General features: G+C 37.9%; 1 protein-coding gene across 1 annotated transcript in view; it reads right to left on the bottom strand.

Annotated features, from left to right (window-relative positions):
• The window catches only part of LOC140228858 (calcium-activated potassium channel subunit alpha-1-like), a 214,813-nt gene that overhangs the window by 25,136 nt on the left and 173,183 nt on the right, over window positions 1-16,494 (bottom strand). Inside the window, exons 10-12 of the mRNA XM_072309128.1 lie at window positions 13,270-13,375; window positions 12,128-12,280; window positions 10,036-10,191 (exon numbers count right to left, since the gene is read on the bottom strand). Coding sequence (XP_072165229.1) covers window positions 10,036-10,191; window positions 12,128-12,280; window positions 13,270-13,375 — 415 coding nt within the window. The remainder of the gene's footprint in view (window positions 1-10,035; window positions 10,192-12,127; window positions 12,281-13,269; window positions 13,376-16,494) is intronic.

Below are 16,494 nucleotides of genomic sequence, written 5' to 3'. Positions count from 1 at the left end.
GGTCGTAATTGGATGTGGTTTTTCTTTCTTCTTTTTTTCATGGTTGCTATGGTTACAGATGCAGTTAATACCACAACCATCTAGGAGGTTGTATATTTGACACTGTGCAATGTAAAGTGAAGAGACTCAGCAGCTGTAATTTATTTTTCAATTAAAAAAAAAAATCATATGACAAATTATGATGTAGCGAAAAACAAGAAGCTGCTGAAAATTCCTTATCTAATGGTGGTGAGCCAACAATGTAAAATGGAGTCAAAGAGGGGCCTGAACTCAGGCCCCTTTTGAATCCAAAATTATAATGGAAAAACAACTCTTAATGGTCTGGATTCAAGAGGCATGTGTGATATGTCTTGAATAGTGTGTTGTGGGACTGTGAGAGTAGCTGACAGACCAACACTGTGGCTACAAGGGTGAAAGGTGATGTGAGTGACAGCTGTCAGGCCGTTCATTTTGTCGTTTTTTTTCACCAATGATGGTCACGGCGTTATTCAGGTTTCTTGATACGATCAGGTGAAAATGGTCGAGAACTGCAACCAGTGTAAAAGAATTTGCACAGAGGTGTTACATTCAAATTTGCACTCAGATGTGACACAAATTAATGTCTGTAAATACATGTAGCATGAAATAGATGCAAAATCATGAGATGAACTTGAATCATTTCATGATTTCAAAATATTAAAATGTGTTAGAAAAAAAAGTAACTAAAAGAAAGGTGTATTAAGGTGACAAGCATATATTACTTATTTGAATTTATTGTCGTATTTCCTTACAAACTCATTCTTTTACAGTGTAATGCTGTATGTCTTACACAATAGAAAAGAGAAATATTTGTCTATTTCGTGTCAGTTCATAGGGTAAGAAATTAGTTTTTTATCATTTTCCTTTCAGAGAACAAGTTGATTTGCTTACATCTAACTTGAGTAATGCTGGAGAAACACACGCTTGCACATGAAACCATGCTTGTCAATCACAAACTAAATACTCATAAAATCATGCAGTTTGGTTTGAAGGCGAATTAGCATCTCATCCGAGGATGCATTCCACATTAAAATTCCATGTCAGATTTGAAACAAAATCACTCGGAAAAACCTTTCTCCTTTTGCCATGCTTTTATTTTCTATGACACGACTGCACTTGCATGCTTCTGCTCGGTCTAGGAAGTGGACATTGCACTCCTGTATTTGCATTTAAGGTGAGCATTTTGTATGATTATGTGCATGATTTTTCTGCTTAAAATGATTTTTGTTTCTTTTTTGAGGGGATTGAAGTTTTAGTTACTTTACAGCTGCAAAACAGCAAATACTTAAATTTGCCTCCAAATAATAATCAAATTTGCCTCCAAAACGTTGACAAATGCATGTCACATAGGACAAATTTTGAAAAAAAGAAGAAGTTTGCATTATACTTGCTTGAGCATGCATTTGTTCAAGACGTGCATTTCAACTGTGATGGAAGTCAGTAAAAAATAATTTAACAAAACAATGTAGGGGCTGACATGAGCTTCTGCTGTCACTACAAATAATAATCTTTGGGTGCTGTTTGTGGATGGATTATTATCAATCTGGGCCTTCTTTCACGAGGGAACATGCAGTGTAGCTTTAATGCAATCAACACAGTCAGAGCTGTAATGCAATCAACCAGTCTTTTGAGTTTAAGCGCAATCATTTTTGTAGCTTTAAAGCAATTAAACCATTCATCAGGGAGTTAATGATATGATGTATTGTAGTTATTGAAGCAATCAATAAAATCATCCTTTGAAGCAGTCAATGTTACTTGCTGTGTAGGATACAATCACAGCTTTTTAATGCAATCACTGCAGTTTTATTTCATGGATTTCGGTGCAACTGGTGGCAATCATGCCATGAACACAATCACAGTTTCATTGCAATCATTGCAGTTAAAGCCGCAGTGCAATGTTTGAAGCTGTCAAAACAGTAGGTTTGAAATCATGCTTGGAGGTGATCCCAATCATTCTTATGATACAAGTGATGTCATATTTCTGACATAAAAATCAAAAGCGACAAATTGATGCAAAAAAAATCTGATCATCGTTGAATGCATAAAATGAAACTAACAATCATCTGAAAGTTGCGTCTTTTTACGTGGCATTGTGTAGCCACCTAAAAAACTGTGATCATGCTTACATGAATGAGAGATCACATGCACAACAACTGCCATTTGCTTTGTGCATGATGTGCCACTAAATTAGCTTGCATTGCCAAGATGCACTTTTATTTATTTGGACTGAGATCAAAATGTGAAGGTTATTCTCTCTTTGAGCATCCAGCAAAGGTAGACATGTTGACTTCTTCAGATAAAAGTGAGGAGAAATCATACTTTTATATTTGTGTGTACCAGGCTAATGATTTTTGTGAAAGTGATATCAAACTCAACTAGCCATAACAGGTATTGAAAGGTTCACAGTTTGTTAGTTAAGTAAAACTTAAACTTTATCTCACTTATTTCTTGCTTCCAATCAAAATTCACTCCAAAATATCTCTGCTGCATCGCTATGATTCCAAAGAGTGCTTTCAAAACAAACATTATTCCTGAAGTGAATTCTCTTGTGGAGCAAAGGTAAAAAGTAAATCAAATGCAAGTGCAATCATCTCCTCATTCATCTGAGCACTTGATTGATTGTGTGAAGATGAAGTATGAATTCCATGATTGCAAACACTGATATGATTTTTTTTTTTCTTCTATGAATAATATTGACTGTTCAATATCACATACAATTAGTATTGTATATGGTTATCAGATGGACACACTGAATGTCAATACCTGTACATGATGGATGAAGTATCGTAAATGAAATTTAAAAAAAAGAATCTTCATGATGAATGAGATTAGATTCTGAGGGTGAATCATTTGGACTAGAGTGAATCTCTCTTTTTTTCTTCCACGTGATTTGATATGATTTGATTAACTTGATCTGAGGAGACTGGCATGCCATGCTTTTCAGGCACAGAGTGCACATATAGCGCCTCCCGTTGCCGAGTGTGCAATTGTGGCGACAAATATTTGATATTGTTATAAAAAAGGCATGTGAAATAATGACATTTGAACAATGGGATAGTAACTCCGTGCACTTTCAGGTATATTGTAAAGAAATGATATTTGAACAATGGGATGGTAACTTCGTGCACTTTCAGGTATATTGTAAAGAAATGATATTTGAACAATGGGATAGTCACTCCGTGCACTTTCAGGTATATTGTAAAGAAATAGTAAAGAACTCCAACAGTTGCTGCTTGAATTGAATAACAGAATTCCTGCTATTCAAACATATTCCTCTCATCTATTGAATTCTTTCTTTTTTTTCTTCTTTTTTTTTCTTGCTAGAAATGTACCCCCAATCATCATGCTCTGTCCATAAAGGCATGGAAGTGTTATGGACTGAGTGTATTATTAAATATGGATATGCTTTACAAACAGATGGAACATTTGAATGTTACTTTTCTGTTAAATTTGAAATACGTAGCAGGTAAATATTACTCCCAGCACTGATGGCGGAAGAAAATGGGGCACACATGGATTGTCGAAAATTGAAAATCGATGACAATATGAGCACGGTACAATAGCAGTACGTGTATAGGAATGTCACGTAATGTTTACTTGTGTGTATACTAGTGTATATATAAATTTGACATGTTGTGGTGTTGAAATGAACAATATGAAAACATCGTAGAGACTGAAAAACTCAATTTGTCGTGGTATGCTGTGACAGAGATTTAATACTCTGCATGGCCACAATGTGGCACGCACATGCATTTCATTAGCGGCTGATGAGTTAGTGTCTGCCTTCTGTACTGTAGGTGGACTGAAATGCGGTGGCATGTACAGTACGACGGTGATCTTGAGCGTGGCATTTTTTTGAGACCCGGCGGTCTCGCATCATGACTCGAGCTAACGAAAGGATGCCAAAAGAAAAAAAAAGATGGTAAGATCAAGAAGACGACTATCATGCTACATACATTGACCACTTTGTATTTCAAAGTAGGGGGAGCAGGTAGTGGAGTTGGTGAGATAGACTTAGCGGCAGACTCGATCTGTGAAGAACACATCAAAGGAAGAGTACAAGGAGGAGGAAGGAAGAAGGGAAAAAAAAAAGGTAGAAGAATCATAGTATCATGCATACAAATCGTGGAGTCTCAGATATAACGTCTTCATGCTGGACACATGTACATTGGCGCATCTGTCAAACAATGAAAGTTGGATTTTGGCATGTTCTTTTTACTTCAGACTGGATCCCGCCACCATGATATCCGCAGCCTTCAGTTATATTTGTCATCGATGGTGCTATCAATCCCCTCCCCCCTCCTCCCCCTTTGTTTTTTTTTTTCTGGCTAAAGTCAATTCTCATAGGAATCCTTTCAAACTTGTGGTTTTGATATGCCATTTGCTTGATGAAGTACATAATCCTGTGCCAAACACTCACATGCTTCCAAAATTACATTGAACCCTCAGCAGTTTTGAGAATGCATAGGAAGTCCTTTTTTTTGTGTCTTTCAAACAGAATGAAAATCCACCTCCTTTGAATACATCCTTAATTCCCCTGTGATACAATTTTCTAATATGGGGCATATATATCTTTGAATTTCTTTTTTACATCTATCTTAAGTACATGTAAATCCCATGGTTTGCACAGAAACCTCTTCAATAGAACGGAAAAGGATAAAATCATATTTCCCTTGTCTCATTATTCTTACAGTTGCAATTATTTATCAAAGATTATTTTCTGAAAGACAAGAGTTCAAGCTGCTCATGGTACAATTACCGGTGGAAAAAAAAAAAAATCTTTTTTTTTTCTTCACATGTTCAAACCATGTAAAGTTGTGAGGTGTAAATCTTTTTTCACATGTTCAAACTATTTGGAAAGTTGTGAGGTGCAAATATTATTACCTCATCTGAATTGCATATAACATGATTGTGACTCATATCACTGACTGCTGAGAATATCTTCAAACTTTCAGATTCTAACCCTTTTTTCCCTGAGCAATTTTGATCAAAAATTTACTTGTTTCACTTTGTTCGAGTTTACCTTGCATATTCAAGTCCAATTTGAATGTGGGAGCATGGTTCCTCCTTTAATTTGCCCCCTTGTGCATTGCATGTTAATCCTTTTCCACCAGCCTCGGCGATACATATCTATATACCATGAGTTTCACTGAATGCGTCCCGTCATTAATTTGATAGCCTCGGGTGAACTTCAGAGCGATGCTCAATTTGTCAAAAAAATAACAATGACCTTCCCTGAACTATCCCTGATGGCTAAGGACAAGGATACACAAGGGTACAATTCTTGGAAAAGGAAATCCTTCTTGTTTTTGCAGTTAATGTAAGTTTGAGCCTAGGTCATGGTGGCAGACAATGTAATTTACCCATGACAATGGCACAGAGAGTGCACAGGCCTGACATACTGTATCTTATCATTTTGTCATCGGCGATGAGGCATTTTTCTTGCTTGTCACTGACTACAATTTGTGCTATTTCCTGGAAATCCCATGGCCTTTGCAAGGGAATATTATGCATTTATCTCTTTTTTTTTTTGTGGGGGGGGGGGGGGTTGGAGGGAGAAAAAAAAAAGGCATGCTTGGATTCATATCAGAATGGTGTTCAGTTTCAAACTCGTACATTACTATGTAGCTTCTTAGCTTGGACATGATGTGTGCACAGCTGAACAGCCTTAATCCAACTTCCATTTACAGTTGCCTGGAACACGTCATGCAAATGCAACAGAGCATCTACAGATTGATGCCTGACAAGAATTACCATGTCTTACTTACGCTTGTTGGAAATTGCTAGTATCTAGCCACAGAAACAAGAGAAAGCTACATTGAAAAAGACAAGCTTTGGAGAAAAAAAAAACACACCTGCAAATAGAATAGACTTGCACTAATTCAAACTGTTGATGAATGGGGTGGGGGGGGGGGATGGTGATTCAAAGACATGCATTCATTTCACAATCTACTATGCATTCACATCAAAGCAAGACCAATACACACACAAAAAAAGAGATATACACATAATCTTGACAGAGCGGTTTCAAAGACTACAGATATTTCAATGTTCTGTCAGTTTCATACAAAATAGAAATGCTTTGCAACGTACACTTCAAGCCATTTTCATGTACTTAAAAATGTGATAACATTTTTTTTTTTGTGTGTGTGTGTGTGTTAAGTTCTTTCTCAACTGACAGGATAACAGAAATTTCTCTGCTGCAGATACGAATGAGTTTAGGACTTGATGAAATGAGAACTATACATATCACACAGGCGATGGCCTTGCTTCACTGAGATTTCAAAGGGGGCAGTGATCTGTTTGGGAAGGGAGGGGTTATGGTCAGCGAGGGTTTTGGGTGAAGTGTGCACTGAACCCTTTTCGTGCCAGGAACTTTGAACAGTGCGCACATTGCTATGAGGTTTCCTCTACAAACAGCAGAAAAAAGGGTTAAGCACAATACACACTGCTTGAAATAAACGGTATATGAAGTATCTGGCAAGAACGCTTCTGAAAGAATGGTCGTGTTTCAATTACGTAACTTGACACAGAAGCGTACGATTTTGTTTTGATTTTCCAATATTTACATGTGCTTTTGTTGTAGTATTTCTTTTTTTCTTTACTTATTTCTTGCTTTTAAACTTTTGTTCTATCATCGTTATTATTTTTTCCCTTATTCAATCATTTGATAAACTTATGTACTCTGTAATTCAAATTATCATATTCTACATGTTAATGCAGTGAATCTTTCATTCATTCACTGATAATCAATTTACCTGAATGTAACACTGCACTCTTGGCAAGAAGATACATTTTGTGTATAAGTTATATGAATCTTGTCATTGAGTAGATGAATGATGTCTGATGTGCTAGTAATTGTGGGCAAAATCCATTCCCAAAAAGGTGCAGAATTTCATTAGCACTATGCGAGTGATTGTAACTGACCGTGTGATGTCTTCATTTACAGGTGAGGTTGGGTAGGAATGATATCTCTTATAACCTTATCAGAAAGCACTACACTAACTAATTCAATATAAAATCCATGTGTCAGGGAGGGGAATAGAAAGAGATGGGGGGGGGGAGGGAGAATGAAAATTGATAGATCGAAAGATAGCATGATGAATACAGGAAGAGAATGAAAGAGAAAGGAGATTGATAGACAGATAGTCAGATTTATACATAAATACATAGATAGGCAGACAAGCAGAATGACGAGGAGAGAGAGAGAGAGAGAGATAAATAGAAAACTTATGGGCGGATATCTTTTGCTCGCAGTATCATGTGTGCTTTGGTCCGTGGCTACATCGGTCCGATAACAGTTTTTATGGCTCGCATCGCTGATGACATTTTAAGTACACATACAAGCGCCACAGAATCAATTAATTAGATTCAGGAGACTAGCGCAGTGACCTTGACGGGGAAGATGGCAGAGGCTTGGTGTGCAGCTAAAGAAGTTAAAAAAAAAAAATCCTATATCATTTTGAAAAAAAACCTTATCGACGAATATTTACATGATTAAAAAACCTGGCAATCATGTGCTCACAGTCTCAAGCAATTCCAGACTGCAAGCACTAGAGTGAGAATAATTTGATTCATGTTTGCTATATTTCGCAAATATTGAAAAATTAAGATATGAAGTATAATACACAGTGTGGTATAAATTCATAGCTCCACATTCCCATCTGAGGAATATAATCCTGTGGATATTAATTGGTTTATCACACCATCTGATGCTATATATTTTGATATCATATGATACACTGAATGGCATTAATGTGACCAGTAATATGTCATACGTTGTATATCCACTATACACTGTGCTTTTTTGCATAACATACCTTTGCACACCAGCTACAGGAAGAGGCAAAGGACCTGATGATCTGATGTAAACAAGTTTAAGCTAATAAAGACATGATGGCAAACAATCATATTTTGCTGATGTGCCAGCATGCATACATGCTGACTGATATTTTTTTTTTTATCTCCATCCATATTGAAAGCAGTTGGTTTTCTTTTAATGGAGGTGTGTATGTATGTGCATGTGTATTGAGTATGTGCCTGTATCAATAAAAAGTCATATTTGTGCATGTCAGCCCATCTCTTTGGGTATGTTTGTTTGTTTGCTGCATTCGCTTTATCAAGAACTCAACAAAACACAGGCATTTTAAAGCACACGGGAGAAGCAATGGTCGTCTCCACACATCGAAGCAAAAAGCCGCCCTCGGACAATTCCTCCCCAGTCGACAGGTTGATTTCGTCGCCACGGTAGCCGTGCATTATGCGGCATCCTCCCCTTACACAACTAGACACAGATTCACTATAGAAGGGCACACGGTAATAACACTTGCATTAGACATTCCGCAAACACTTCTTGTGATTGCATTGCTTGCAAATCTCCTCTTCTCCTTTTTTAAAAATCTTTTCACACTTGAAAAAAAAAATAAAGAAAAGAAGAGAGAAACTCCAACTTCCACGACGATTGGATTGGCTGCTGGAAAGAAAAAAGGTTTGGCGTTAGATCTAATATTCTTCAAAGCTGAAAAGGAAGACATGGATACTTGAATAAACATAGAGAAAGTATGGACAGATTGTGGGAAATCACCGACACAGTTTATCTCTTGATCTGAATCGTGCATATACATTGTACATGAATTGATGGCATTCGCTCTATTTCTTAACAAACAGGCCTACCAGACTACGAAATATGAAGTGCATGCTTAAATAAGATTTATATAAACATGTATATACATGTGTGTATATATATATATACATATATTACATACATTTATATATGAAGTAATTCATTACACATCATTGACATACATGGACAAGATATATAAGACTATCTCATAGAATTTAAAAACTAGGGGATTTACAAAATGGGAAGAAATTCTAAGTGCATATTGTGGTCATTTCTAAAAAAAAAAAGAAAAAAAAAGATTCTTAAAGGGACTGTACAGTACTGGTCGAGGTGGGGATTCATGTTTTGAACATTCCTAAGTGAGATAATGAGAAACCTCTAATGAAATATGAAAGAGCAAATCATTTTAAGAAAGATTCAATGTTTATTTGATGAAAATTGGTTTTTAAATGGCTGAGATATCAAAAAAAAGTGATAATAATAAAAGGTGACGGGCCACGCCTTTTATTAGGATCTCTTTGTTTCACCTTGTTTTTGGATATCTCAGCCATTTCAAAACCGATTTTCATCGAATAAACTTTTGATACCCCTTAGAATTGCATGCTCTTTGACATCTCATAGAGTGATTTCTGAATATCTTGCAAAACGTTAAAAGCTATATCCTCACCTCAACCACAACTGTACACACCCTTTAACAGGTTAGGTGGAACAGCAATAACTTTAACCACCAAAGAGCACAATTATACAGGTGGCAACTGCTAGTGCTCTCCCAGCAAGCCCCTGGTTCCACAAACACAAATCTAGAAACACTTTGGTCCAAAACACCAGCCTCATCATGTACAGGATTATAGTTAGAATTCTTCTAAATGTGAGCATCATAAGTCTGAAGTACAGACAAAACCTACTTTATAGAATGTTATCCTGATTTTCTGGATCGAAACCTTGCTTACATGCCATAACTCACTTCACATGGCATGTTCCCAAGATCTGGGAGCGATGCCCTAGCCTGTGGTAGAAGATGTACGCATCAGACATGCCTATTAAAGAAAACCCAGGCATCTATTCAGTAACTACGATACTCGAACAGGGCTTGCAGAAAATTATGATATCCTTGCAGATGAATGCACCAAACTGAACGAGATATGTTAACTGCTTTTGTCCCTGAATATGGAGATATTCAAATCTGTTTTGCTCTGATATAAAAGAGAGAAAGAGAGTAAAGTGGAATGTACTAACAAGCCTAGAGGACAGGCATCAAAGATGTATTTTTTTCTTTTGTTTACGCAATATTCTACAAACCAAATCAAATCAATCGAAAGCTTTCTGATGTTACGTGGTTCAATCGTTTCTATGGCAATGCATATATGGGCGGACACCAAGCGGTGTATATTTACCTCGCTGTTGGAGCGCATGGCGAAAAGGTTTGCCATTATGGAAGAGAAGCCGGGAGCAAGGCAGCTCTGGGCGATGAAACCCAACTTGAGCTCGGCGATACAGATGACATCATCACCCTCTCGCCAGTTCCAGCTGGGAATGTTCAACAGGTGAGCCTGATGGCAATCAACAAAAAAGACAGTAAAAAAAAAGAAACAGAAAAAAATAAACAAACAAACAAGCAAAAGATAAAAATCAAACCTACAGTCACATAATAATCATTTCAAAGGGAAATTCTATCCTGACGTTTGATGTTCCTTTAAATATGAAAAAATAAAAAGTGAAATTTTTTGAAAAAGTTTTGAGCTCTTAGGCCCGAATTCACAAAGGTGGTACAATTGAAACCATGGTTTAAACCATGGACAAAGACCATATTTTTTCTACGGGGCGCCAAGTGTCACATGGCCTATTTCGTATACAAACGAAATCAGTCATTTCGTCGACGAAATTAACGAAATGATCATTTCGTCAACAAAATTAATGAAATGACCATTTCGTCAACGAAATGACTGATTTCATTATGAAATAGGCCATGCGACACATGGCGATCCATTAAAAAAAAAAACTACGTTCTTTGTTCATGGTTTAAACCATGGTTTCAATTGTACCACCACCTTCGTGAATTCGGGCCTTAGAATTCAGAGGGTGAGACAAATCAGCAACTCTGTGTGTTCTAGGTGTTGAGCAGGCTCTCAATTCAGTTTGTACACAAGCGGGGTAAGGGACGAAATGCAGTAATAGTATTCAATAGTGAGAGTAAAACAAACGCTAAAAGAAGCATTACAGTGTGTTCCCATTATGACAAACATGGTTATAACAAAATTTCCCCCAAATTATTATTGACATTATCTTAATATACGTGATTTGTTTGACTGTAACAACATTTCGATATATCGAATGATAATTGCCAGCCCCGAGGCCTTCATTAAAACGCGAGTCACCTGTACTGAAACAATAATACGAAGAATAAATTACAAAAGCGAGTCATAGGTGAAGCTATATAATCCAGAAAGCAACAGCAATCCACGCACAGTGAATGAAGGTGTCCAGAGAAAATAAAATCCCAGTTTCACTCCCCTGATCTCATTTCAGAACACCAGCTTTAGGACAAGCCTTCAAATGCAGTCACGTGGACAATCAAACAGGTCATCAAGCCCAAATTTCCTCCAACCTTGCACAGCTTGTCTTGATAATGATGAATGAAACAACAACAACAACAAACCCCTCTCTGGACGAATCTGATGAACACCAAAGGGATGTCGACACTTTGAATTACCCGTCGGTCATCTGAGAGGCACAATGATAATGCCTTGTTCGGCAAAGGGAACGTAACACTGATTGATTCTCTGGGAATGCGCCTGCTAGTCCGAGGGCCAGCCAGGACCGGAAAAGTCATCCGGGCGGGTGGCGTTATGAATGCACCCGAAATTGCAAATGACAAGCCAGGGCCACAAGTAAACAGCAACAAAAACAAAAGAAGCCTCATGTCAAAGAAGAACAATGAACTCCCGTCAACCCCCACCACTAAGTAATGGTCAATGTGTGGCAAAAAACTGTGATATGGAAAGTCTTGCCAAGATACAATCACACACAGGCTATTCAGTATGGTCAACTCTCGAAGGAAATATCCAATGACACTGATCATCTGTAATGCATTCACAGCAAAATTATATATTTTTACCTTCCTTCGTATATTTTGCGGGTATGGCTTCAGCATTACCTGCAGCAGAACATTGCAATTTTTTAAAAAGCCATTTTCTGATTAAACAGACATTACCTTTAATGAAAAATGTCACTTTGCACTATGCAAAATAGTCTAGAAATCCGTTAAATTTCAAGATAATTTCTAGACTTGTATGCCGATAGTCTCAGATTCTAATTTTTATGCTGTTTTATCTAATTTTGTTTTGAAATGCATATTTTATATGCAACTAAATTTTCCCAGCATTCACTGCATGGGCCAATCAGCTACAAAATTTCCCCTCCCATTCCTACAATGTTTTTCTTTCTTCCTCCCCTCCCCTATCAAGGCAATAGAATCCCCCAGCTCACCTTGTTGTGGTATTGCATGAGCTGTACGATGACCCTGATGTGGGGGTGGTAGTTCTTGACGGAGATGACCCTCATGATGTTGGCAGCGTCCTCAGCGTCTGGATCGGGGCAGTACTTGTCACATAGAACCAGACATCCATCAGCATCTTTCATCTAGGGAAGGGAGAATGAAAAATACCTAAAAAACATCCTTTCTACCAGGAATTTAAATATCAAAGGCGTTATTTACCATTTGATGAAACAAAAACCCAGCTATAATGCTTCAAAATAGTTCTAAAATGTGAGTTAGGGATGGAACCAAACAATGCAAAAAATGTTAATCAGTATATAGTAAATGTTAAGTATTGTTGAATATACAAAATGTGAGCAATACATTGTAGTTATAATAAAATTGTTTCTTCAACAAACCATCTACAGTTTGCTAATAGCGTTTATTGAAAAAAAAAAGTGATATCTCCTTATACTGTATTTTAGGTTTAAATGTGAAATGTTTATACAGAAGGAGGTTTTATGATCTACACATATGCACATCTACACATGGTGCATCAAATGTGATAACTCGAACATTTTTAAAATCACTGCTCCCAATGGTAAGCAATACCTTTAATGAAGTCTCACAGACTAGGATTGCACTATTGAGAAAACTGTCTTTATAAATCTTTGTTTCACAGATTCTCTATGATACAGTGTTAAGTGTGGATTAAACAAATATACACATTCAAACAAGAAAAAGTATGAATAATAATGCATTTCTTCCGGGCTTTCTGAAACTTGGACTGTACAGTGCACAAACATTTTTGGTATGTATACTCCACAACATGGATTAGAGTGTTCTTAACAAGCAAGAAAGTAAAACCATAGACTTCCAAATGGGCATTTGATTCTGCATTTCTCAACCTCTCTCTCTTCATATTGATCTACAGGTAGACTGCAGTAGGTTTCACTCTCATATCCTACAGTGACAGTCTGGCACCTGGCCGTGTGAACACAGCAGGTACAGGCTGTAGCATTCTACTGTACAGTACATCTGGGGACATGCAATACCAATGACCCCGTTCAGAGATAAAAACTAAGCCTGCTACTGTTTCGGGAGCAGGCGTGAACTCGACAAATTTCCATCTCAACTGCACATGGTACTGTACCTTGACCCTCTCTAGGTCGACAGAGTTAAGAACAGATCCCTGAAAATATTGGAGCTGGGTGAAATGCCGCTTGAAGAGGGCCTGAAGCTCGAGGTCTGGTACAGCTCTGTAGGAGGGGGGATTATAGAAAAAAATAGATGCACAAAGAATGGTGATTAAAACTGGGAATTCATCTCTGAATTTAACATTTGTAGACAATGGGACACTTTGGTGAATCTGAATGAACGAGAAATTCCTGCTGCAGAGATGCAATAAGCATACTCCACATCTCTTGCTCAACGCAGAGATAAAGGATATGCTGATATGCTTCATGCAGAAAAAAATTCTTGAACATATCCTATACCATCCATTCGACAGTCATGAATAATGAAGAGATATGAAAAACAAAAAATCAAGGACACTTGGAACAACGTTAATGATATAACAACATTATTCGCATGGCTTAACCCGTTGAGGACGAGTCCCGAGTATACTCGGGCAGGCGTCTATTGGAAATGCGTGTTGTAGCAAAATCAATCCGTCCTCAATGGGTTAATATTGCATGGATAGACCATTGCTTTAATGCAATCATGTGTTGATTTTTTTTTCCTATACTGATGTTTTCAGTGTAAACAAAATTGATGGCAGAAATCATAGAACACAGACATTGAAGTAAAAACACCCCTGCAAGCCATATACTCCACTCAAAAAATAAAAAGAAAAAAAAGATAATGATAATGATAATCAAATACATGTATGTATGTACATGTATGTATGTATGTATGTATGCATTTACAACAAATTTGTTCTGAAGATATGAACAGTGGGGTAACTGCTACAGGAAGATGGACTGTGGATTTGTGATACTGTATGTCCTGGTTTAGCTACATGTATGTCATCCTTGGAGTAACTTTCCATCAGTTTCCAGATATGCATACGGCGCACAGCAGATGTGCGGCTATTTATATCATACGCGTTTCAGTGCATGAATGTATAATCATGAGTTCGTACGAGAGCAATGCCGACCAAACGGGGCTGACGTATCTCAACAGCAGCTCCTAGTCGTGGACCGGCACTGGATGCCTCTATGAGCCGATGGTACGGTTGCTAGGAAGTACAGTCTCTCTCTAAACAAAGGGCTGACATTTCGAACACATCGCCGCGTTTCAATTCGGGCAAGAAAACATGCACCACACCCAAATTGTTATTCAGTGAACGCACTCAGTTTAAAGCATGGCGTGGACTCAAAAATTATCTGTGAATGCACAAGTAGAATGTAACTGTTGTTTCTCTCTTCCTTCCATCTATCCTCCTTCTGTTACTTTTCCACCTCTTTCCTCCTCTTCTTCTTATCCTCCATCCCTTCTGCTTCCTCTCTATCACCTTTGCCAATCCCATCTGTTTATTCCATTTCATCAACACATTATAGCACACTTTGTTACAGGTGCAATTACAATGTACTTATAAATGTTTCACATGATTGGGAGATGCATGGGTGCAGTTTGAGAGGGAAAAGGAAAATTCCCCTCCCCCCCCCCCCAAAAAAAAAAAGAAAGAAAATGAACAACAAACAACCCAAACAAACATCCGAGCAAAATTACAGCATGAATCCAGCTCTTCAATGCCACCACGTATGTTTGTAGTCGGCGGATCTCCGCAAATATTCCTCCTGTCAATCAACAGCAGCCAATCAGCATTGAGCCTATCACTAGCAGTGAATCAGTGTAAGCCAATCAGTATAAGACAATCAGCTCAGTGCCAATCCAGAGGGTGCCACATTACTTACTTCTCCATTTGAGGCAATGTCCTTTGGACCTTCAAGAAAACTCAGAAAACAGTACTGATGATCTTTGTTCTTTGTTTTAATTATCATTATTCTAATTCTACTTCTTATTCTTATTCGTTTTATCATTATCATTATTATTATTATTATTACTATTATTATTATCAGCACCATCATCCTTGTAATTATTATCATTGTTATCATTATCATCATTATCATTATTATCATCAGTAATACTAATATTAGTATCATTATTATCATTATCAAAATCACCATTACCACTATTATGAATCATATTACCACTACTTTTGCTATCATCATTACCACTATTGTCTTCATCATAATTATTGTTAATACTTTTTCAGCAATATGAAGGGCTAAACCACAAAGACTGTAAGGTTTAAACTCCCCAGCTCAGGTTGTTTACTGAAAAGTCAGCAAAAAAGAGCAAAGCCTCAGCAGATTTTGAGTTACCCCCAAACCAACCGTTTGTCAACCAGCTGCTGGTGGCACGCGGCAGGAGAGCACCCTTTCTTCCTCGTCGGCGCCAGGAATTGGGTTAGGGAGTGAATCGATGTGTGACTGCTCATGCCACAGTTGGATCCCATCCGATGCCAGTCAGCCAGATTCTGTACCACTCTTCCCCCTCACCCTACCCTCCCACCACCCCCTCCCCTCTTTCCTCCTCACATTCACTAATCTCCTCCCTTCCTAACATCGTCTCCCATCTCCCCCCCCCCTCCCTCCCCGACTCCCCTGGCCCCTTCCTCCGATAACCCTAATCTCTGCACTCCTGTAATCCTCGCTACCCAGATATATGAAAGTGCTGGCGCTAGAATTTGCCGCGTGATGCCCACATTAGATTTGCAGTCATGCACGCATGCTAGATTGGGTGTATCCTACCGCCATAAAAAGACCCACACTCACAAACATGGGAGTGCAGATGCGACTCTTTGAAATTTTGTCAAATTCGGAAAAGTCTTGCAGGTTTTTACTTTTCTCAAGGTACATGACCCATCCCACGTTTTTTGTACTTTTGTCAGACCCTGGGTGCCAGTGCAAGAATGTACTACAAAGCCAGGAGGGTAGACCAGCAAAACAACAATAAAACAAAGTGCATATTGCCATCAATGGAAAAAGCTGATAAAACAACTGTTTTCTGAGGCATTTTCACTCTTGCACATCTAGCAGTAGGAGTATAGGTTGTTGTTTTTTTTAACCAATCAAAATGAGATGTATTCTGTCACAAACATACCAAACTCTTACAGTCGTCCCTTTCCAATGAAACCTATTCTGTTCGTTTTATTTCTTTTTTTTTTTCTCCCAACAATCAAAGTCAACGCATACACGTACATTGAATGGATTTTTGCTTTAAAACTGTGTGAGTGGATCTGACATATAACATATAGGCTGTAAAAGACAGCCAAATTGTGTGGGAAGAAGTATCATACGATGAAGCAAGA

The sequence above is a fragment of the Diadema setosum genome, chromosome 5 (genome assembly GCF_964275005.1).
Source record: "Diadema setosum chromosome 5, eeDiaSeto1, whole genome shotgun sequence".
NCBI classification, from domain to species: domain Eukaryota; kingdom Metazoa; phylum Echinodermata; class Echinoidea; order Diadematoida; family Diadematidae; genus Diadema; species Diadema setosum.
Note: the sequence above shows the minus strand (reverse complement) of the source record. Positions and strands in the feature narration are given on the sequence as shown.